General features: G+C 44.9%; 1 protein-coding gene across 1 annotated transcript in view; it reads left to right on the forward strand.

Annotated features, from left to right (window-relative positions):
- Mertk (MER proto-oncogene, tyrosine kinase) overlaps positions 1–24,663 on the forward strand; it is a 107,114-nt gene that overhangs the window by 41,429 nt on the left and 41,022 nt on the right. The window contains exons 5-8 of the mRNA XM_052723981.1: positions 9,866–9,952; positions 11,673–11,788; positions 19,034–19,217; positions 23,594–23,745. Of these exons, the coding sequence (XP_052579941.1) occupies positions 9,866–9,952; positions 11,673–11,788; positions 19,034–19,217; positions 23,594–23,745 (539 nt within the window). The remainder of the gene's footprint in view (positions 1–9,865; positions 9,953–11,672; positions 11,789–19,033; positions 19,218–23,593; positions 23,746–24,663) is intronic.

The raw sequence follows: 24,663 nt of genomic DNA on the forward strand, positions 1-24,663 counted from the left end.
TTACAAGAGAGTCCCTTCAAACTATAAACATCTAATAACCTCACCTTCCGTCAGGGACCAGAAAGCCAATGACAATGGGAAGTCTCTCTAACATTTTATACGACCTGGGTTTTACCAGCTCTTCTACAATTTCCAGAGCAGAGACCGATGTGTCTGTAAATGAAGGACTTCTGTTTAAGCTGCCGAGCTGGCATTTTCCACCTAGTTTCTAAATGACTAAAGTATGCTACATTGCTCAAACATGTTGTGAAAGGTTGGAAGAGTAGGTTCTTACTTTTCTCTCTTTCTCTTTTCTTTTTGGCGAGAAATTTTTTTTTCTAGGAGGGGTAGGGGGGTGCCCCTAGTTATGAAACTCTTGTACATGCTAGCCATGTACTTTATCATTGAGCAATGCTTCAACCCCTTGTTTTTAAAGTTTTCTAGGATTCATGTTGATTATATCAAAATAACATGTCAGATTTACATGTAAGTCAATTTGACCAACTTAAAATTGTCTCAACAATTCAGCCATCCACCTGCTACCCTGGTTCTTCCTTATGCAGGAGGGGACACTATAAGGTGCCTCACCATCTCAGAATCTTACAATATTTTTAAGACTCATTTAATTTATATTTTATGTGCATGAGTATGTTGCCTGCATGCATATATGTGTACCACGTGTGTGCTTAGTGCCCATGGAGGTCATAGAAGGGATCTGATACCTTGGAACTGGAGTTACAGATGGTTGTGAGCCACTATGTGGATGCTGGGAGCTGAATCTGGATCCTCCACAAGAGCCACACGTGGTCTTAAACACTGATCCATATGTCTGGCCCCTCCTACAATATTTTGATATGTTTGATATCGGATGCGGCATAGCTGATACCCAACAGTGACGGCCTCTTGAGGTAGTGATACATCCCAGTCAGAAGCCTGAAATCTACCCAAATGACTTCCTCTTCGCTGTCCAGCGGTCAGCCGTCAAGTCTGCATAGTGTTCTCAAATGTCAGTCTAGCCCCCTTCTCCTGTGCTTTTCCACGGTGATGCCCTGAATTCGTATTTCACTGGTTCCTTGCCAACACTGTTACCCTTGCATCCTGTGACCCTGCATTCCTGTCCCTCTGTCCTCTGTGCCCCACCCCCCACCCCCAGCCTGCCACCTACACAGTGAGTCCTTCTCGGCCTTGCCAGCTTCTCCTCAAAGGCAGAGCTTCTCGCTCCAGGCAGGACCCTCCGGTCCAAGCCGATTGAAGCCTAGCATTTTTACTGGTGATGTCCCCTATCCCTCAGGACTCCACTTTGACCTTTGTTCTCCCACATCTGAAGCGGTGTCACCTACTCATGGGATCTCATGAGCCTCAGCAAGTCCATAAATGCAATGGGCCATCTTGCCTGGCTTCCCACACGGGCCATTCTGTCCCAGCTGCTTTCTTCTTGTTGTCTTTCTGGTACACCCCATTCATCTTTTGACCCCCAGCTGTCTGCTCCTCTCTGAATGCCCTTCTCTGTGTACTCACAGTCCCTCTGACATCTGTGCCTTTGCTTTGAGTTCAGCCACAACCATCTACTCGTCGGGTCTCTAAGAGAGGCTATTATTCCATGTAATGGTTATGTGAGAATTATTAGCTAGTGTAGCCCTATTGCCTCCATGAATGGATGAATGGACCACTGAACAAATGAGTGTTTAACCTCAAGGTCCGGGAAGTAGGAAGGTCATAAATTCAAGGTCATTCTTGAGTGTGTAGTGAGTTGGAGGTAGCCTGGGCTACATGAGATCCTGTCTTTAAAAAGTGAAATCTTGGACACTAACTTTTCCTATCATTCTACTAAGAAAGTGTCCAATAAGGAGGTAGTTTGCATGGCCCTGGTAGTTTGGACTGCTTTGAGTGAGCATATTTGCTTCAGGCAGGATCTCCCTCAGGGTCTCATCTCTGTAGAAGATGGGGTTACAGGGATATGTTTCCACTCCTGGCACTTTTCTCCTCTTGATACAATCCCTCTCCACTGAACTTGGTGATGTAAAAGCTGTCCTGAAGACACAGGAGAAAAGGCCCTGTGTCTGAGGCCATTCTTCTGTGTGCACAAAGCCAGCTTCAATGGTTGCATGGGGTCTGATTCCACTGAAATCACCTTCTCCAAGTGCAAAATTACCATGGTGGAAAACAGATCAGTTCTGTCCATCGCTTCTCTTAGGCTATGATGTTCCCATGGGGGAGTCCTTTTCCAATGGTGGAACAGTTTTGTTGGCACAAATCTGTACCTGTGATAAAAATTTCATAGCATTACACTATCCACCCACCCACCCCCGGGGGCAGGGAGGAGGACTGGTAAAATCAGAGTAAGGTTGAGTTTAGTGACTAGCATTGTACCCAAGTCACCTTCTGGTTTTCCTCCTGGTGTTATGACTGAATAAAATCTTTATCATGGAGAAGTGGTGGCGGGGAGGGTGCAGGAACTTGGCGCTATTTTTGCAACTTGTTGTGAATCTAAAATTATTTCGATCTGAATTTTTTTCCCTTTTAAAGAAGCAGTTGGAAGGTTCAGTGGTAGAGATCGTGCCCACCACACAGAAGGCCGGGTTCCTGCTTTCACGCTGTAAAACAAACGAAGAGAATGCCCAGCACCGGGCTGAGGGTGTGGCTCAGTAGGCAGAGTGCTTGTCTGGCATGCAGGAGACCCCAGGTTGATCTCCAGCATGGAATAAACCAAGTGTGGAGCTGCACGCCTGTAACCCTAGCCTTTGTGATGCAGGGCAGGGGGATCAGACATTTAAAGTCATCATCAGCTATATGATGAGTTCAAGACCATCCTGGGCCACTGAGACCCTGCCTCAAAATCAGAAAATAAAATCCTTAGCACCAGAAATAACAAATAAATAAATGATGTTTATCTTGGGCGACTCCAAAGAGTGGAGCCTACAAAGAACTTTCCTGCCTGATGTTTATGGCAGAATGCATTGTAGGTAATTGAATATGGCCTCTGACATTAGCATATAGGTTGATGACATCTTGTTATTCGTCCATGGACAACTTACACAACTTCTTTTTAAATTTAATTTGACTTATTTGTGAGTACTTGAGAGTTGTATATGTGCATGCAGTACCCAACCAAAAGAGGGCATTGGATCCCCTGTACTGAAGAGATGGTTTGGCGGTTGAGAGTGCTTGTTGCTTTTGCAGAGGACTGGAGTTTGGTTCCGAGCACTGGTATCAGATGGCTCACAAACCACCTGTAACTCCTGAAATCCCAGAGATTCAGTGTCTTCTTCTAGACTCCATGGGCACCCACACACAGGTGACATACACTCCAACAGACACATACATGCAAATAAAAATAGAACCTAAAAAAAACACTAATTGTATGTTTAACTGCATAACTAGCAGATAGCTAAACTAGCTTTTGTTTTCGCTACCTGGATATAGTTACTAGTATTTATTGTGATAACCGTGACAGTGAGAATTTATGCAAATGAGTTCCTCGTTCTTGTAGTGCTTGCCCTAAAGATTTGCGCTGACTCCCATCGCATTTTTAATGCCTATTTTGTAATCGGGAATAAATTTGGAACTATTCCAAAACTTGTTTAAAGTCTTCTCTACAGGGCAGCTGCAACAATCCTGTAAACAATCATGCCAGTCCTCCTAGAGAGTTCCAGGCTTCCCATGCCTCTCTGTTTTTGTTTGTTTGTTTGTTTGTTTGTTTGTTTCGGTTTTTTAGAGACAAGGTTTCTCTGTGTATATTCATGGCTGTCTCAGAACTCACTCTGTAGTCCAGGCTCAAACTCATGGAGAGCCACCTGCTTCTGCCTCCAGAATGCTGGGATTAAAGACCTGCACCACCGCCCCGCTGATGCCTCTCTAATAAAAGCCTCTCACCTCTTTATTTGCTAGGGATTCCCCAGGCTGACGGGAACTGCAAGGTCCATTCCCTCACCCTAGGTATTTCCCCTGAGGCCATTTCTCAAAGAGTCACCTGAAACACTCACACCTACCCTCACCCTCACCCCCACCCCTCCGCCCAACCCTCCAACCCCCATTGAAAATCAGAGCCTGAGTCCCCACCCTCCCATACCATCCAGTCCTCTTGGTGTCCCTGGTACCTGTCACCTTTTGACACAGCATTCAACTTCTCTGTCAGGTCCAGTGCTTCATTTTGCTCTGGGGGCATGTGAACTCTAAGGGACAGGAATCTTGGTTTTTATTCTTAAAGACATCCCAGGTTCCTGGGGGGGAAATGCCTGGTACATAGTGAGTATTCAGTATTTGTGAATGGATGAAACCAAGGCAGACTGAGTTCCAAGGTAATGAGCCATTTCGCCCATGCGGTGTGTTCTGTGTGTCGTCTCTGGTAGAACGACAGACACTAGGGGGAAAAAAGAGATGAGAAAGCAGGATTGTTTACTTCATTAAATTTCTGCGTTGCTTAATCCAGAGCTCAGAGACTCGGTCTAACTACACCCCTGGAAGTTGCTTCCTCAGCAACTGTGATTGCCCTTCCCTCAAGGGAACATCTTGTTCCTCAAAGTTCCTTAAAATATCTCAGGTCTGGGTCACAGACTGCCATTTCTCAAATGGGGTGGTGAGACTGGGAACAACAGGGGTGCAGACGCCGCCGCCGTCCTGGGGCTGGGGGAGGAGACTCACAGGAACCCAGGGTGAGAGGTCTCAGGCTCTGTGGAGCCTCCACCCTGAGCACTCAGGATCTGTGGGAGGAGGGAGGGTGGGGATCTGAGACCGGCTCATGCTTTTCTCCCAGGAAAGCCTCAAGGGTTTGGGCTATAAAACATCCAGTTCTATTCCAACCTGGTGGCTCTTGTTCGTCCCCTGGGGTAGCCAAGCAAGGGAGCAGGAGCTGGCTTTTCCTACAGTCACTCTACATAGCTAGTCTGGCTGCATAAACACGACGACTTGGGAAGTTAGTGAAACCAAAAACTTAAGGGAGAAAGTTATACAGGGTGAGGGTGTGGTTCTGTGGTAGAGTACTTGCCTAGAGTGAGTGAGGCCTGGTTCTGTCCCTGGCATATGGAGGGTGGAACACCTTGTGGGGTGAAGGCGGGGTACCTCTGGAGCTGTAAGCGCTGATCTAGTTTTGGAGAAAGTTGCCTTTGTTTGGATGGTTTCCACGTCTGTCTGCTTGCGTCTCTTTGGTTTGTGGCCATCAAGCACCTGTCCCTACCGAACAGCGCTAGGGCCAGTCTCTGGAGTCCCAATTCGGTGTGGGTGCCTTGTGCTGTGGAGACATCCGCTACAAACTGTTTTTCTGACCTTGTGTACACTTTGGAAAAAAAAATACAAAGAGAAAAAAATGACTTCCTGCTTGATCTAAAATTAAGTCCCGTGGTGGCCAGCTTCACTTTAAACACTAGTCCGCTTTTGAGGATGGAGCAGTGAGGTGGTTGTCCTCCCTCAAGGGAGCTACAATGAAATACCGGATTTCAGTGAAATAAACCTGTTTTGCCTTTGGGCCGTCTCTTCCTCTCTTGCTCAGATTGGAAAGTGATATTTTGTAGTTCATGCGCCATGCATGTTTCCTGAAAGTTTTGTTAAGAATAATTGAAATCAAATGATAGGTAGGTACTAGCCTGCAGACATCTACTGTACCTAAAACAAATGAATTAATGAATGAATTAGTAAAACCCCTGTGTCTTCTGATGGAGCCCAAACTTAATTTTTCTAAATGAGAGTCAAGTATTGCAGGTTCTTGGGAGCTGGTAGGATGGGGAGACACCTCTGGGGGATCAGGAGGGTAAGAGGAATGTTGCAGCCTCACAGCCAGAGGCCTGGCTGTCACATGGGCAGTGGCGGAATGGACCCCACACTGTGACTTGCTCCTCATTCTGTGTGCATTCTCTTTCCTAAGATCAAAGCCCGACCGACCGATGCCACACAGGGTTGTTTGTTTGTTTGTTGCTGTTGTTTCCCACCTGCCTTTTGTCTCTAAGTTCTTCCTCCCTTTTCCAGAAGTTGGTGCCTCCGCCCACCCTCCCCCAGAATCTCAGGGGGACATCAGCTTTCAAAGACTTTGGTGTCAGGGTCCCTTTAAGTCTTAAAACAATTTTTATACTAGTTATGCTTTTCTGGTTACTGAATTAGAAAGTACAATGGAAAATTTTTAAGACAGAGATGCCCAAGCCCATGTTCCACTGACCAGTAACCTGTGACATCATTGTATGACATCAGCCTCTGGAAAATTCCTTCATACATTCATGAAATAATGAGCATGAAAAGGAAAGCAACATTATTATCATGAGAATAAGCCAACTTTTGAGGGCAAGTGTCCCTGGGATCTCTAAAAGTCTGGACCCGACTCTGGGAAGAGCAGCTGTGGTACTTTGTCTCGGGGTTAAGGACTTTTTAGACTACATGCACAAAGAATTCCAATTTGATCTGGCAAAGGAGATACATTGCGGGGGGGGGGGGGGGGGGGGATGTAGCATGTCAGTCATGCATGAAGTCTTGGGTGTCATCCTCATCATTGACAAAAGAAAAGTGGAATTATTTATAATAATTAGTTGCATCCTGATAATTATTATAAGGTATAATCAATACAAAATGAGGCAAATCATAAGGTAATTTTTCAAAGATTTTCAAGCACACACGTGGATGCTGTTAGAATAGACTTCCTAGGAGAAGTAGAAAATCATGGTGGAAAATTTCCACTCTTGGAGGAGGAGTGATTTCAGTGGCTGATGTCCCTATCAAAATGTTGCAGGTGGGTTTGGGGATTAGATATGCTCAAGGTCCTAGATTCTAACCAGCTCCCAAGCTCTCTACAACTGCATTTTATTCAGCTGTTTAAATCATAAAAACCTTTGCATTGTAGACATCAGAATTTCTGAGAGACTACACATACTTTACAGAATTAGGAGGAAGCAAACAGACGAGCTAAGGACGCCCCTCCCCCTCCTACGGAGCGTTCATTCCCAAGCATCCTTTATAGATTCAAGTAAGGGGTGTGAGATCAAATCCTCGTTTTCAGAGAACTAATTATTTGCTTCAGTCACCATACAAATCAGGAGCAGAATTTTCATCATTCACCTGAGAGGACGTGATCAAATACACAAAGACGTGGCTCCTGCCCGAAGTCGCTGTACTGGGTGCTTTAGAGTGTCAAGAAAATTGAATTAAGCAATCCACTTTAGGATTTCCCTCCAGTGTGAGGGAAATACTCCCCATCTCAGAAAAGTAAATATCTGTCACATTCTCAGTGTAATATTTTATAAAGAAAGGGAAAGTCACCGTGAGAGTCATAGGACAGAAATGCAGGGTTGATTTTTCCACTGAGGGGCCATGCCTAGTCAGGAAAACTCCGACACCAGGGAGAGCCTTCCATCTGAGTGGAAAGTAACAGGAATTTACCTGCACTGTGTGTGTGTGTGTGTGTGTGTGTGTGTGTGTGTGTGTGTGTGTGTGTCGGGGTGGTGGTGGTGGGGGATCAGAGTTGCTCTTTTTTTCTGTTACAACTTCTCCAAACACAATCCTCTGCCACATAATGACCACTTGACTGCAGCCCTGACCCAGTCCTGGCCACATGGGTATCGATACTGGACAACTTTCCTAGGCTTAATGACTGCTGCTCTCCTGTAGACAGTTTTTTTTCCCCCTCCCTTTCATTTCTCAAGTTCAGTGCATTAGTAACAAGCTGAGAATTTTCAGATATCAGAATGGAAAATTCCCTATGTAGTAGACCAAAGAAAACTAAATAAGTTTGTTTGTTTGTAATTATGTATGTGTCCGTATGTGGGTATATGTGCCTGGGAGTGCAAGTGAGCCAAATGCCCAAAGAGGCTATGGGATCCTCTAGAAGTTGGGGAAAATTGTGAGCTACCTGACATGGGAACCAAACCGTGATCCTCTGTGAGAGTAGTATATGCTCTACCCACTGAGACATCTCTCCAGCATCCAAAATAAGCTTTATAGGTAAGAGCAAGTTGTGGCCTGTTTGTAAAAAAGGTGTCTATCTTCAATTTATAATAATACTGCTTTTGTGTCCTAGAGATATAGAAGTTTCCAGACCAACTGCATGATGCATATAGGTTAGTTTGTGTGTTTGTTTTAAAAAAAACCTTTTACATTTTAAAATAGTTTTAGATTTTGCAGTAAAACTGTGGAAATTGCGCTGGGGCGTGGTCAGCAGATGAAGCACCAATCTGAATTCCCCACTCCCAGAACCCCCAGAAAAGGCTGAATTCAACGGCAAGGCGCTCATATGTAATCCCAGCACTCCTAGGATGAGATGAGGCACAAAGACAGGGAATTGCCTGAAAATCATGAACCAGCTAGCCAGGAGGGGGTTGCACAGTGGCAGAAACAAGAGAAACTCTATTTCAACAAGGTGCATCAACTCCTAAAAGTTGTTCTCGGACCTCTATACATGCGCCATGACATGCACGCACTTGCACACATACACACAATAAAAACAAAACAAAACAAACAACAACAACAACAAAAAAACACACTTAAAGGAAACTGTTAAGATAGAACAAAGCCGGGCGGTGGTGGCGCATGCCTTTAATCCCAGCACTCAGGAGGCAGAGCCAGGCAGATCTCTGTGAGTTCGAGGCCAGCCTGGGCTACCAAGTAAGTTCCAGGAAAGGTGCAAAAGCTACACAGAGAAACCCTGTCTCGAAAAAGCAAAAAAAAAAAGAACAAAGAATCTGAATATACCCCATCTGCACGTCCCTGTTATTAACATCCTGCATTGGTGTGATAAATTGGTTACCACTGATGTCTCAATTCTGATACATTTTTATTAGCCAACATTCAGATTTTCTTAGATTTTAATTCCTGTCCCTTTTCTGTCCCAGAATCCCATCCAGGATGTCACACTCTACTCCACGATCTGTTTCTGTCTGATCAGGCACCTCGTGGTCCTTGTTTTCCTTGGCCTGGGTGGTTTTGAGGATTACTGGTCAGGTGTTTTGTAGACCGTCCCACGGGCCTGGCTGATACTTTTCATATGGACAGAACAAACTTTTGTGCTTCAAGAGGAATGTTACAGAAGCGAAGTCGCCATTTCCATCATCCCGGGGTACATTCTGTCGACATGACCGGTCACTGCAGGCGTGAACCTTGACCAGCCTGGCAGGGATGGGCGTGGTCAGGTTCTCCATCCTGAGTGTGCCCTCATTCTCACTTTTCCCACGCCATGCTTCCGCCTACTTCCTCAAGGAAGGAGAATTTACTTAGACCATTGGAGGTTGTCTTTGTGGGAAACTTGTCTGTTACCTTCCATTTATTTAACCTGCCCTTTTTATCAATACACACCACTTAAAACTTTATTGCATACCTTGGGTTGTAATTCACCGCTGCGTTATTTTCTTGCTCTGACTGCTCCAGCCTTGGCCCTTGGAAACACTTTCCTTTGCATCTCTGTGATGAACTCTTTCACGGTTCCCATGTGCTTGTGTGTTGTCTGCTGTATTTGTGACTAAACTCTGGCTGGATGTGGTGGGGCACACCTTAATCCCAGCACTCAGGAGACAGGGGCAGGTGGATCCCTGTGAGTTTAAGCTGGTCTACAGAGTTCAGGCTGATCTACAGAATGAGTTCCAGGACAGCCAGAACTACATAGAGAGACCATGTCTTTTACCCCCCCCCCACCCCCCTTAAAAAAAAAAAAAAGAAAGAAGTCTGAATGACATTACCTCGGCATTCAGAGATTGAATGAATGAAGGCAGCTGCCTCTGGGTCCAGGGCTGCCCTGCTCTGGGTACCTGTAGTTTCTTCTCAGGTTTATCTTTCTATAGCTAGCACAATTTTTAAATGAATATTGTATTTCAGGCTAGAAGCTATGACCCAGGAAATAAAAGCTGGCAAAGCCACAGATTTCCAGTCCAGGGCAACCTGTTTCTCTGCTTCGAATCTCATGAGTGTCCTTCCGCCCCAGGTCTGACAGAGACAGCAGTCTTCAGCTGTGAGGCCCACAATGACAAAGGGCTGACGGTGTCCAAGGGTGTGCAGATCAACATCAAAGGTGAGCAGGAAGGCCAGGGCTCCCCACCACCCCTGGGGGTCTGCGGTACCCACTGACTTGTTTGTAACAGTGGACAGGTCCCTGCTCCTTGGTGTCAGTGCTGTTTTGGAAGAAGAAAACAGGGGTAATTATAAAGCCCACCTGTTTGAGGCTTGATTTGGTACAAGTAAAACAGTTACAGCAGTCCTTGGCGCGTAAGTCATTGCCAGGCGTTAGCTGGTGTCGTCCTGCTGAGCACAGGGGGGAGAATAAGCTGGAAAACTACTTCTGTTTTCACTTTTCCCTTGAGGAGCCCAGAGATGGGCCTGCCAGGGACCCTGATATGAAGATTGGGTCAGCTGAACCCGATCCAGGTCTTACAAGAGGGAGCCTTAGAACTGGAAGCTGAGAGCAAAGAAGAGGGGGGCCCATCTGTCTCCTCCTCTCCCTTCCTCTCCATCTTACCTCCCGTGAGCTTGCGTTTCCCTAGATGGGAGCTCCCTGGGCAGCTGATCGACAGTAACAGCGTCAAAGCAGAGACATGGCAGTTCATCACCTTGTCCTTCTTCTCCTGTGTAGCAGCAGGTATTTAAACCCAGAACCTGGAAGGAAAGGAAAACCTGCAAGCAAATTCTGCCTTATCTTTATATCATCATTCTAGCTCACAGAAACACAAGCACATTTTATGTTTTACTGTCTGATCTTTAGATAGTGGAGAATCAATATTGGGTTCTGATTTTGAGATAGTGAAGAGTAAATAATGGGTTCATGGTTCTTTTCTCTTATCCTTGGGAAATCAAAGAAACACAAGGAAAAAGTGGAATATGTTGACTAATAAGTTAAAGGTTGGGCATGTAGAGAAGGGAATTTAAAACTACGGAAGGAGTTATAGTCCTAAAAGATTCTGATTTCAGTTTCAGTAAATCAACTGGGTGAAGGATATGAAATGGCATTTTGTAAGAGTTCATTGCAAAAAAAAAAAAGTCAAACTAAAAGTGACTCCTGGAGGAAGTGTATAACTTCCTTCCTCTCTACAAATTCCGCTATTACAGTTTCCAAAGGCATGTTGGGAATCTCAGAAATCCTCCAGTGGGTGTAGACTTGGAAAGACCTTTTCCTAAGGTTAAACAAGTATAAAATGGGAAGCATGAAAATGTATACTTAAGGCAAACTCTCACCCAAAATTTCTTTAAAAATTCAATCCTGTTTCCAAGGCTTATGGGATTTCTATGTGTTCATTTTAAGACAAGATTACCTTGAACTTCTGGTCCATCTGCCTTGTCCCCCCAGCACTGAGGCCAAACTTGTGTTTCTGACTTTCATTTATGTTAAAACTTAGGTCAGTGCAACCAAGACCACCTTGGTCTAAATCAGTGGTTCTCAGCCTTCCTAACTGTGACCCTTTGATACAGTTCCTCATGTTGTGGTGACCCCCAACCGTAAAATTATTTTCACTGTTACTTCATAACTGTAATTTTGCTACTGTTATGAATCATAATGTAAATAACTGTTTTCCGATGGTCTTAGATGATCTCTGTGAAAGGGTTGTTTGACCCCCAAAGGGGTTGGGACCCTTGAATCATAATGTAAATATCTGTGTTTTTCGATGGTTTTAGATGACCCCTGTGAAATGGTTGTTTGACTCCCAACGGGGTTAGGACCCACAGGTTGAGAGAACCGCTGGTTTGATGCCTGTGGCCCCCTGGGGTGATTGTATGTGTGTGTCTTTGTTTTTCCATAGCAATTCCCTCCCCGCCAACTGAAGTCCACATCCTCAGCAGCACAGCACACAGCATCCTGGTCTCCTGGGTCCCAGGTTTTGATGGATACTCCCCATTTCAGAACTGCAGCATTCAGGTAAATCTCCATAACAGAGAGGGAAGGGGTTGTGTGGTTCTGTGTGATGCTCTCTGGCTTTCCTTCCTCCTCCCCAGGGCAGGCATGGAAGGTATTTCTCCACTTCTGTTCAGAAGTCCTTCCACCCCTCCTCAGTGTCGACCATCACAGGCTGTTTCTGATGCTCTGGCCACAATGCTGCTTTATGGGCCCAGGTCCACCCAGGAGAGAAACATGTCTCCAAGGACAAAGGTCATGAGGCCAGGGATATTTTGTTATAAATTACAAAGATTCATATAAATTACAAAAATCCCCCTTGAATGAGAGCCGGTTTGTGACCAAGGGTTCAGGAGGCTACACACCTCCCAGTATAGCTCTTCCTCCCCTGGTGCTATGAGGGACAGGCACCAGCCCAAGGTGGGTCACGTGTGCTGATAAATGAAACCCCTTAGCCACTGTCTCTTGGGGAAAGGAAATGTGGGGATTGCTGGCCCTGTAGAATCTTCTGCTCTTTTAACTGTACCTAAAGTTACTAGGAAACAGGGCAGGGAGAAATATGGGTGAGTCGCCCTGAATGGTACCTTGTCATGATATAAGCTGTGCTCTTGAGTGCTCCTTTCCGGAAAACAGAAGCGGGCAAGAACGCTATTACTACTGAGTCCCCACTGGAGCCAAGGCATTCATTCTGTGGATATGTATCTCTTGCTTAAAACACACTAGCACTGTGGACTGGGCACACTCACCTGTCTATGAGTGATAGGATAAGAATTCAGGTCCATGAAGATCGGATGCCAGCATCAGAGCTAGAGCTACTAACTCCACAGTCAGATCAGACACAGTGTGTAGGAGCTAGTCACCAGTCACCTGGGGACTGTCTGCTGCCAGGATGAGTGCGTTCTGCCTTGGGGACAGAGTTATCCTTAGTTTCCTGAATATCTGGTTTTTTCACTAAAACCTTGTTAACCAGGCCAGCGAGATGCCACACAAACCTGACGGCCTGAGTTTGATCCCTGGGATCCACAGTAGAAGGAAAGAACTGAGTCCTAAAAATTGTCTTCTGACCTCCACTTGTGTATCAAGGCACAAGCGTTATTATTATAATAATAATAAATAATTAAATTTTAAAAAGACAAACACATTAATCTAACATAGGTTCGTTATTCCAACTCAGTTTGAAGAAGTGACTTCCAGAGAACTTTGTGTTGATAACTAGATGTTTTTCATACCAACTGGAATTAATTTCCCTGCTCTTGGTGCCTCCTACTCTTATCTGACAGCTGTTCCTTCTCTGGAAAATAAAAACATGCATTATCTCTAAAAATGTATCTGTCTTCACCCTGCCGTTCCCAGCCTTGTTTAATTCCTGCCCAGCTGTATTTGTAAATCTCCCAAGCACTGTAAGTGCTAGCCCTTCTTGTGTCTACAGTCTCTCACCAGGAAATCCTCCCAATTGACTGCTTAATGAATGCTTTAAAGACAGCCTCGTGTAGTCTACACTGGCCTTCCACTCACTATTGCCATAAATAATCATGAACTCTTACTCTTCCTGTTTCTGCCTCCAAAGGGCATTACAGGCTTGTGCCATCATGCCTAGTTGAGAGAAATTTAATATAGGCATTTATGCTGCACATCTGTCCTATCCATTTCCCTATAAATATGGCTTGAGCTGTATCCCATGAGATTTTTGTTTTACTATGTTTTCATTCATCTCAATGGTTTCTTGTTGGTTTTTGTTTTTTCTTTTTCCTTATGATTTTTTGTTTTCCTGATTATTTAGGAATGTGTTTAAATCCCATGCCTTTAATTTTTTATTATTCTTTTATGTGTGTGTGATGTACAAACATGTATGTCATGCGTGTGTGGAGCCTGTCGGATGTCCTGCCCTGTCACTCCCCACCAGTTCTTTTGAGACAGCATCTCTCACTGAAACCTGGAGCAAGGCTGGCAGTCAGCAAGCCCTGGAGATCCTCCTGCCTCTGCTCCCACAGCCCTGGGGCTACAAGAGTCTGTGTGTGCAGTCGCATTCAGCCTTTTACCTGGGTACTGCTGATTTGAACTTGGGTTTGCAAGCCTGCGCGGCAAGTGTTCTTACCCACTGAACCGTCTCCTTCCTCAGCCTCTTTGTTTATTTCTAATGTTCCATTAGAAAATGCTTAGACTGGTTTCAGTCATTTAAAATCTATTAAGGCTTGTTTAATGACATAGTGTGTCCTGTCCTGGAGACTGCCGAGGACTAGAGATGATGTAAACCAGCTGGCAGGAATGTTCTGTGTGTTACAGTTTCGCCCAGTTGGTCCATTGTCTTTGTCTTGTATCCCTGTTGGTCTTCTGTCTAATGTTTCTGTCCGTAACTGTGAGTGAGAGTTAGGGTCTCAACTCTTATTTTTTAAACTTTTCTCCCTTTAATTCTATCAGGTTGTTTTTTTTTTTTTTTTTTTTTTTTTTTTTAGTTTTTTGAGACAGGGTTTCTTTGTGTAGCTTTGCGCCTTTCCTAGAACTCACTCTGTAGACCAGGCTGGCCTCGAACTCACAAAGATTCCCCTGCCTCTGCCTCCCGAGTGTTGGGATTAAAAGCGTGCACCACTGCTGCCCGGCCATTCTATCAGTTTGGCTCTGTGTGAGTTCAGAGCTCCGCTGTAGAGTACAGGGAGGGGATGGGTGTTGACATTTATTCTTACAGACATAGCTGAAGTTACAGACAGCCTTCTGAGAGGCTGCAAGTTCAAGTTGCTAAACTGAGGAGCAGAGAGGGTATGGCATACCTTCCCTCATGAGAGTGGTGGGCTTCAGGGAGACGCTGAGAGAGAGAGAATGGCTACTGCAACCACCGCTTTGAGAGAGCGAGCCTCAGGGTAGATGTACGGTGGGGTGAGACAGCCGGTGTCTGAAAGCACCGGAGCACTCTGGGAGGTGAAGACTCCAACACCAGCTTAGCCCGTTCTCTCTGACTGTGCTGTGGCTTTGCACAGTCACGGCCTATATGAAAAGCATCCCAGGGCAGACGACTGACGGGCTCCTCTCGCCCACCTGGGACCGTGTGATGTCAGATGTGGTCATTCTGCACTCAAACCACCAGCTAGCTCAGCCTCCCTTCACTCTTTCTCCCTCCCATCTCTGGTGGAATTGTTAAACGAGCAAATGGCATTGGAAAGCCAGTTTAACGACACAAGCAATCTCCTTATTCACCTGTATTAAAACCTGGTTTTTATTTTTGAACTTCACACTCAATAGAGTACCCTTTGTTTCCTATAGACGCCCTGCAGGGAGCCTAGAGGTTGTATGTGGTGTGTGCCCTTCCTGAAGGGACCAAATGGGCTGTAGTTCATCACCATTTTAAACTCTGACTCAGTAACAATGAATGTTTTGGATGGATTTGGACTGCACACTATCGGGACACACCCGTTCACGTCCTTTGATCCTGACTGGTTTCTTTCTCCCCCCATTTTGGGACACACACTCCATTTCTATCTTTAACTGCTTCACATGCTTCTTGCCATTTTATGCCCTCTTTCCTCCCCAGAGTCCACAGAGGAGGACCATTTTAGAAAGTCTCTGTTTTCCCAAGAACCTGCCTGCAAATAGGGTTCCGGAAATGGGATTGGGGCAGAGAGCCAAAGGTCTCCTCCACCTTAGTTTTAGTGGTTGGTCACCAGGAAGTCAGCGCATAGTTTAATATGAAAGAACAAAAAGTAATTTCTGCCAAAAAGCCACCCCCAAGATAAGCACATGGCCCCTGTTCCTTGAACAGTGGTGGCTTCTCAGGCCAGCTGGTACCTTCTTGTCACCCATGAGGTCTGAGTCAGAGGTGGAACTCGGTCTCCATGCCACCCTCATGGTATCCACCAGGGAATTCCAAAATATTCCAAAATGTCTATTTATGGTCCTGGTGCTAAACTGCAAATGCACCTATCCTGACATAACAACACTCCATCCATGGCCTTAATTGTACCTCCATTATTAAGGGAAATTCATCTTTTTGGATTAAAGATTTTTTTTTCCCCAAAAAAATTGCTTTTGGTTGCTTCTGTTTTACCCACTACTGTTCTGTCTTTTTATTTATTTTATACGTACATGTACCAGAGAAACCACTTCCAAACTCCCCCATAACCCCATTCCCAAACAGGAAGTATGCATAAGGGGACAGGGGATAGTTTGGCCAAGGACTAGATTTGAGCTGAGAATCCTGTTCTCTTGCTCTGTAAACATAGATCTGAAGGGCAGTGTGGAGGAGATTGTGGAGTTTGGGGGAGGTAAAGACAAGGAGATTAACATTTTAAGGAGATTAGAGAAAGGTGTTCTGAATGAGATAGAAACCGTCCTTTCCTGTGTTTCCCAGCTTCTCCTAAAACATATGCCAACTGTGTGAGCTCTTAAGGTTGAGTTTCTGTTAGAGTGGAGAGAAATAAGCGTAAAGGACCACTCAGCATTACTAAAGCCAACTCAAGGCAACTTCACAGAATGAGGACAGAGCATTGCAGGGGCATGGTGGCAGCCAATCCCAGTGTGCTAGAAATACAGCTACTTGAAGACCGAGAAGGGGGAATGAACATAAGTTTGTCAACAGCCTGGGCTACTGATCAAGACTCTCAAAACGGAAGCTTTAAGGAGACTCAGGTGTATGTAGCTCAGTGGCAGGCAGTTGCCTAGCACGTGTGTTGGTCTGCAGTTCAGTCCCCAGCTCTGCCCGATGACGACAGATCACAGGTCTTTAAGAAGAAGCGACGCCAACAGTGGGGAGGTTCCTGAGGCCATGTTTGTAGAAGATGTGTATTCCTCCATAAAACAGCCTGAGAATGAGTGTAGAAACAGAACCAGGAAGCTGGAAAAGCAATATCTACAGTGTAATAAGCTCGTGGAACTCAGCCTCGCCCAGAAGAAAAGGAGTGTGGCCATTCAAGGGTGACAGGATCTTCCTGCAAGATAGCCTGTGCCTCAAACCTCAGTTTCCTCCTCAAATGTAAATTGCTGCATAAGAATTTTCCGATAGCCTCAGAATCTTGATTCTCTTGAGGAAGATTTTGACTTTCTTCAACACCTACTTACTACTTACCTCAGAAGTCAACGTGACCAGGGTTTCCAACTGGAATGTGAAAAGAAGATAGAAAGAAGGTGCGATTCTATTCTCGGTTGTCCACTTGACCACATCTGGATAACTAAAACCCAGGCAGCTGGGCACACCTGGGAGAGACTTTTTTTTTTCTTAATTAAATCATTTGAAGTGGGAAGACCCACTTTTAATCCAGATCTTCTGAGGTGGGAGACCCACCTTTAATCTGGGACACCCCTTCTGCAGGCAGCCTACATAAAGGACGTGGAAGAAGGCTGCTTCCACTCTCTGCCTCCTTGCTCTTGCTCTCATCTGCAAGTCCACTCCTACACTGACATTGGAGCCGACTTCTTCAGGATTCTGGCATAGACTAAAGGCTAGCTGAGACATCCAGCCTCGTGAACTGAACAATTACTGGGTTCTTGAACCTTCCATTGGTAGACAGCCATTGTTGGACTAGCTGGACCACCACCTGTAAGCCATTCTAATAAATCACCTTTGTATATATTCTATCCATTCTGTTCCTCTAGAGAACCCTGACTAATACAGATGGTTCTTCCTGGAACAAGATATAATGCTGGAAATTTAAAATGTGGTTCAGTGGTCTTCCCAGCATGACAAGGCCGTTGCACTCTTGAATTCTGTAGCTGTGGTCACCTACACAAGACCTGCGCAAAGCTGGGCCCACCAACATCCTGTCATTGAGTGGGGTGGTGCTGGCAAGGCCTTCCTCCTTCCTGAGACTAGATAGGCAGTTAATTGTTAGCAGGGAACAGCTCATGGGCCTCACTCCTCCTTGAGCTTTGTAGGCAGTAAATGATTGCTCCAGGAGGTACTCTTTTTTCCCCGCCCCCCACTGGTAAGGTGCCCGTGGTTCTGTAAATAACCCCCCCCCCCACGCTCCTGTAACCAATCCTAATGAAACTCATTTCACACACACACACACACACACACACACACACACACACACACACCCCACAAGCCATGGCAGTGCTGGAGGATGGCTCAGGTGTTAGCAGTATTATTTACTTTTGCCATGACCCAGGTTGGGGTCCCAGCACCCACACGAAGGCTCAGAACTGCCTGAAACTCCAGTTCCGGGGATCTGGTACCTTTTTCTGACCTCTGCTAACACCAGGCATGCGTATAGTGCACACACATTCATACAGGCAAAACATTCATACACATAAAATAAAATAAAAAAAAAAGACATAACAGAAGGGAGACCAGGGCGAGGAAGGGAGTGGAGGGAACAAGAGAATGTGATGGGGACTGAATATAATCAAAACACACTTATATACATGTCTGAAAACGTTATAATGAAACCCATTATTATGTATAATTAACAGATGCTAATAAAAAGCTTTAAAGGGGGACCGGAGAGATTGCTCAGTGATTAAGAATGCTGCCTGCTCTTCCAGAGGACCTTAATTCATTTCCTAGAACCCACATCTGCTAGCTCACAAGCATGTGGGTGCTGGGAATTGAACCTAGGGTCCTCTGAAAGAGCAGCCAGTGCTCTGAACTGCTGAGCCATCTCCCCAACCCCAAGTTGTGAGCTTTTAAATCCATGATAAATGACATAGGAATAGTAAAATCTGAGCAAAGCCATTGGTACTGTGTCAGAAGTACATGGTGATATAGTGTCTCTAAAACACACACACACACACACACACACACACACACACACACACACACACACACACAAGCATGTCACTCCTTATGAAGTACTAAAAAGCATACTTGAATGATATTTTGTGCTTGCTTTTCATGTTATCATCAAACAATAATGATGACAAAAGTCAAGGAATCCATCCTCTAAAAGGAGATCTGGAAATTATTTCAAGGGCCAGATACTATGAAACAAAAGACTAGATTAAGAACTCAAGTGGATCTGGGAGGAGAGGGGCTACTTTCTATTTGAGTACAGGGCGAGTTATAATTATTAATGTATTAATAATATAATTATCACAGTAACTGTCTGTCTGTTGCCCGCCTCAGTGAAGCTCCGCAGCGTAGACATTTTCCTGAGGGCTTCAGTTGTTGCCCTCATGAGTAACAGAAGCAATGCTGATGGGAAATTTTGTGTGTGTCCTGAATGAAAACAGGTCCTTCCTCCGGCACAGAGGAAGGGCTACGTGCATCCAACATTTGTGTGCCCAAGCCTGACATTCCCCCCACCTGACTAATGCTGGTCCACATCTGTACTGTTCATTCAGGTCAAGGAAGCTGACCTGCTGAGTAACGGCTCAGTCATGGTTTTTAATACCTCTGCTTCGCCACATCTGTATGAAATCCAGCAGCTGCAAGCCCTGGCTAATTACAGCATCGGTGTGTCCTGTCGGAACGAAATTGGCTGGTCTGCAGTAAGCCCCTGGACTCCGGCCAGCACGACAGAAGGAGGTAATTCCTGAGATACACAATGAACATTTCCCCCCAGTGGCATGTCATCAGGCAAACCTTTCCCAACAGCCTGATGTTGTATGCACTCTGCTAGTCGGGTGCATTTTAGTGGGGTGGCCAATAAGATAGGAAAGAAAATTGTTTCTTAGTCATTTAAGAGACTTAATTTAAAAAACAAAAAAACACCTAAAAACCTTATCTGTACTATGTGCATTTAGCATTTTCCTTTACATAGGAAGATGGTGGCACCATTCTCAAAGCCAGTATTATTTTCAATTGACATATAATGCACACAGTTTTTATTCATAGCAGGCAACCCAAGGGGGGAAAAGTCATTTTTTAATTATATAAAATTCTAGCTCCACAGTTGTCTAGAGGATGTTCTAATTAGGTTGTTTGTTTGAGACAGGGTCTCACTGTATGGTCTTGGCTGGCCTGGAACTTGCTAGGTAGTCCAGACTGGCCTCGAACTCTTAGAGACCCTCCTGCTCAGCCAGAGATCAAAAGAGCAACAGCAGTTCATCCCTCCATGGTTTCTACTGCAGGTTCCGGCCCTAAAAGTTCCTGCCCTAATATCCCTCAGTAACGGGGTGTGACCTGGAAGTGTAAGATAAGATAAACCCTTCCCTCTGCCAAGGTGGTGATGCTTTACTACAGCAGCAAAAAGTAAATAGTATGGAGAGGTTTGGGTTTGTTTTTTCTTTTTTTAAGAGAAGGGGGAGGGAGAGTTCTTGTTTTTCCTTTTAGTGTGTTACAGTGCTCCACTGTTTCCTTTCTTGCTTTGTTTCCAATGTCATGTTGGTGGTAAACTTGACTTTGGTTTTCTGTGTGTAAGATGTGCTTTGTTTCCGTTTCTTCCCTTAGTGCTGACTTTGAACAATTTAACAATTATATCCTTTAGCTTCGTTTTACTAATATTCCTTGTGCTCGAAGGCCATTGGACTCCTTGCATCTCTGTGATTATCGTTTGTATCACATCTGGGAGAATTTGGCCTGTCATCTTGCCCTCACAGTATGGGAGACCGAACCTAGGACTGGGTGCCTATTATACAAATGCTCTTTCACTGAGCTACACACCTCCACTCCTCATACATTTTTGCCCTTTTTACCTCTCCTCTCTTTTAAGGACTTCAGCTATGTGCACAACAGACCATTAGAAGTCCCATCATTCAATGGTGCTCTGCTAATCCCTCCCCTTTGCTATCCTCATTTTTCCTTTGGAGAGTTTCTATTGTTTATGTCTTCTGGTTCAGTCATCTTACCTTGTTCTTAGTCATCTTACCTAACCAGCTACTAATCCTAACTAGTCTTTGTCTCTCATGCTGTGATTCTCTTCTGCTTCTTATATATTTCATGCCTAAACTTTTAGATCATATAGAATACAGTTAGGATAATTGATGATTTTAACATCTATCTGGGATGATTTCTTGGCATCCTAGTGTGCTGGCTAGTTTTACATCAATTTGATACAAACTAAAGTCATCTGAGAGGAGGGAGCATTAATTAAGAAAATGCCTCCATAAGATCAGGCTGTAGGCAAGCCTACAGGGTATTGTCTTAAATAGCGATCTGGGAGGGTCCAGTCCATTGTGGGTGGTGCCATTCCCAGGCTGGTGGTCCTGGGTTCTATAAGAAAGCAGGCTGAGTAAGCCATGAGGAGCAAGCCAATAAGTAAGCAGCACTCCTCTATGGCCGCTGCATCAGCTCCTGTCTCCAGGTTCTTGCCCTGTTTGAGTTCCTGTCCTGACTTCCTTCAGTGATGGACTATGATGTGGAAGTATTAGCCAAATAAACCCTTTCCTCCCCAACTTGTTTTTGGTCATGATGTTTCCTCACAGCAATAGTAACCCTGACTAAGACACCTGGTATGGATACTCTTTTCATGGCTAGTGCTGTTTGGCAGTACCATGAGAATTCTACCTTGTTGGAAGAATTTCCTCTAAGTAGTGATCTTTATTTTAGGACACAGATGAGCCAGTGGGAAACCGTTGTGGAATATTAGTTTAAGATGTGTTACATTCATTTATGCTGTGGGATATTTGTTTAATGATGCAAAGATGTGTTGCATTTTTTTATGTTGCATTTGTTTAACTCTGTAAAGCTGTGTTACTTTGCCTGCTTAAAACACCTGATTGGTCTAATAAAGAGCTGAACAGTCAATAGCAAGGGAGGACAAAGAAAAGGAGAAGAGGAGAATGCCAGGGGCCAGCCACACAGCCAGCCACAGAGTAAGAAGAGAAGAAAGATATATAGAATAAAGAAAGGTGCTGGGCGGTGGTGGTGCATGCCTTTAATCCCAATGCTTGGGAGGCAGAGGCAGGTGGATCTCAGTGAGTTTGAGGCCATCCTGGTCTACAAAGGGAGTCCCAGGACAGCCAGTGCTATTAAACAGAGAAAATCTGTCTTGAAAAACCAAAAAAAAAAAAAAAAAAAAAAAAAAAAAAAAAAAAGTAAAAAACTCAGAGGCAAACATAGTTAAAGAGAAACAGGATAATTTAAGTTAGAAAAGCTGGCTAGAAACAAGCCAAGCTAAGGCCAGGCATTCATAAGTAAGAATAAGTCTCCATGTATTTATTTGGGAGCTGGGTGATGGGCCACCCAAAAACCAACTGGAGGAAACAAGTTCTTGTTGGGTATTGCTTTTAAGATTTGTTGAGCAAGACCACAGCATTGCTCAGAATAGCAATGCTATTAACTACTGTGGAGACAAGACCATTCTGTCCTCAGCCTCATGCAATCCCCAGCACTGATGCCTTCAATCTTTCTGTGTTGTTCTTTCCATGTCTTCCCTTGGAATCATCACGGGACTCTCTTGCCTTGCCCTACATATTTATCTCTCTTGATTTATTCCCCAGTTTTCATGGCACTTACTTATTTATTTATCTATTTATTTGTTCATGTATTTATTTATTTATATGTGAGTGTGTGTGTGTGTGTGTGTATGTGTGTGTGTGTGTGTGTGTATGTGTGTGTGCGCGTGCACATATGTAGATGTGTGTTGAGGTCAGAAGACGACTTGCAGGAGTCAGTTCTTTCCTTCCACCGAGGGTTCTGAGGGTCAAACTCAGGTCATCTGACTTGGTCAAGAGCATCTTCACCTGTTACAGGAGCATCTTATGTGCTGAACCAAACCATCTCACTGGGCTGAGCGCATCCTTAAGTAGCTTCCCAAGAGAGTGTGTACAGAAGTAAAAACTGTGAGGACCTCTATGCCTTTGCCTCATACTTGGTTAGAATATAGACTGTTAGGTTAGAAACCTTCCCCTCCTCAAAATATTAGTTATTTCTGAGATGTTTGTTTGTCTGCTGTTTTGGCTGCTGTGGAAGATTTTCTGCAAGGACTGTTTTTTTGGAACATCTTTCTTTGGTCCTGGTACTGTGATAGGCTGTGATGGAGAATGAGGCCCTGCTGTGGATATCTAGTGACCTCTTTAGTCAAGAAAATCACGTTCTCTGGCCCCAAGCTTTTCTTTGCATTTTTTTTTTTGCTTTGTTTTGTTTGTTTTGTTTTATTTTTCAAGACAGGGTTTCTCTGCATAGCCCTGGCTATCCTGGAACTTACTATGTAGACCAGGCTGGCCTTGAACTCAGAGACCCACCTGCCTCTGCCTGCCTAATGAATCACCATCCCACCACCCCACCCCTGGGCATATAAGAGCTATTTTATAACATTTACGTTGTGTTAGGTTTTATAAATAATCCAAAGATGACTTAAAACATGTGGGAGGACATAGGTATGTGAGCACCTGGGCACTTTGGTACCGCTAGGAATCCCTTGAAGATGTTGGGTGATGACTGTACAGTCACTTCAGACTTACTGATTGGGTACCTCTGTCCAGACCAGTAACTGCCTGCCTCTGGACTGTATAATGACAGCTTCATTCTGAGCTCACCAGCATTCCCTGACTGCCCAGCCCAGAGTCACAAAGTTTGTCTTCATTCAGCCTTGTTCACTTTCAATGCCCCAGGCGTCTATGGGAGGAACCCATGAGCACCAGCCTCCTCCTTCCCAGACTTCCTCATTGTTGTTAGCCTCCCCTGGGTGGCTAAAATAGCAAGTGAATCTTGAGGATTTAGCCTCTGAAAACCCTTACTTATAAAAACTGCCACAAGAACCAGGGATGTAGCTTAGTTGGTAAGATGCTTGCCCAATGTGCATAAAGCTGTTTTTTATTCCATCACCACGTAAAATGGGCACGCAAAACTCCTGTGGCATTTCAATGGTCCTTAATCCGGGGGAAGGGGGAGATGGAAATTGACCATTAGTCTGGGTCTTTCATAGAGCATTTGAAACCCAAACACTTGATAACCAAGAAGAAAATCAATCTATGTGGTCTTTCCTTGTAGCTCTTCATCTTTCTCTCTTTCCCTTGCAGCTCCATCCATAGCACCTTTAAACGTCACCGTGTTCCTGAACGAATCTAACAACAGTGTGGACATCAGATGGATGAAGCCCCCAATTAAGCGGCAGGATGGGGAACTGGTGGGCTACAGGATATCTCACGTGTGGGCGAGTTCGGGGGCTCCCGTAAGTCTGCCCCCGAAAGCACGCTGAGTCATTTCCTTTTGACTTACCGATTGCCTTCTGTTTCAGAAGCTTTCGTTTTTGTGGGGATTGTTTATGATTGAGCAAGGCAAGGCACCTTTCAATGGGACACAAACACTGTAGTAAAAATTAGAGAGGACTAAACATTCAGAACATTCTAGGGAGTCTTGAGGGGCAGGTTCATTACCCCACTTACTCTTCATTAATTTTTTTGTTTTGTTTTTGTTTTTGTATTTCGAGACAGGGTTTCTCTGTGTAGCTTTGCACCTGTCCTGGAACTCACTTGGTAGCCCAGGCTGTCCTCGAACTCACAGAGATCCGCCTGGCTCTGCCTCCCGAGTGCTGGGATTAAAGGCATGCGCCACCACCACCCGGCTACTCTTCATTAATTTATCAGCAGCAAATAGGTATTATTAGCCTGTGTTATCATGTGTCTCTTGTCTTCAGGGAATTTAGGCTGCTAAAGGAAGAGTGTACTGTGGACTATCCAGCAATCATCGCTTGCAGTCAGGGGGCTAAAGGGCTTAGCATCCTGGCAATTCATAGCCTTGTGGAAATTCCTGAAGATTCTTTCCTGAAAAGGGTTGTTATGGAACATCCTTAGCTTTACAGAGAATAGCAAAGAGCAAGCAGCCTCTATCTGTGGGAGGGCCCAGCCCACTGTGGGCAGCACCATCCCTAGGCAGGTGGTCCTAGACTGTCTAAGAAAACTACCTGAGCATAAGCCAGGAAACAAGCCACTAAGCAGCATCCTCTGTGGTTTCTGCTTCAATTCCTGCCCTAACTTCCCTCCATGATGGCTTGTGACCTGGAAGTATAAACCCTTGCTCCCCTGAAGTTGATTTTGGCCCCGGTGTTTATCACAGCAATAGAAATCAGACTAGAGAAGGTGGATACACT

Source organism: Peromyscus californicus, unplaced genomic scaffold (assembly GCF_007827085.1).
Source record: "Peromyscus californicus insignis strain IS unplaced genomic scaffold, ASM782708v3 Scaffold_7__1_contigs__length_154581171, whole genome shotgun sequence".
Lineage (NCBI taxonomy): Eukaryota > Metazoa > Chordata > Mammalia > Rodentia > Cricetidae > Peromyscus > Peromyscus californicus.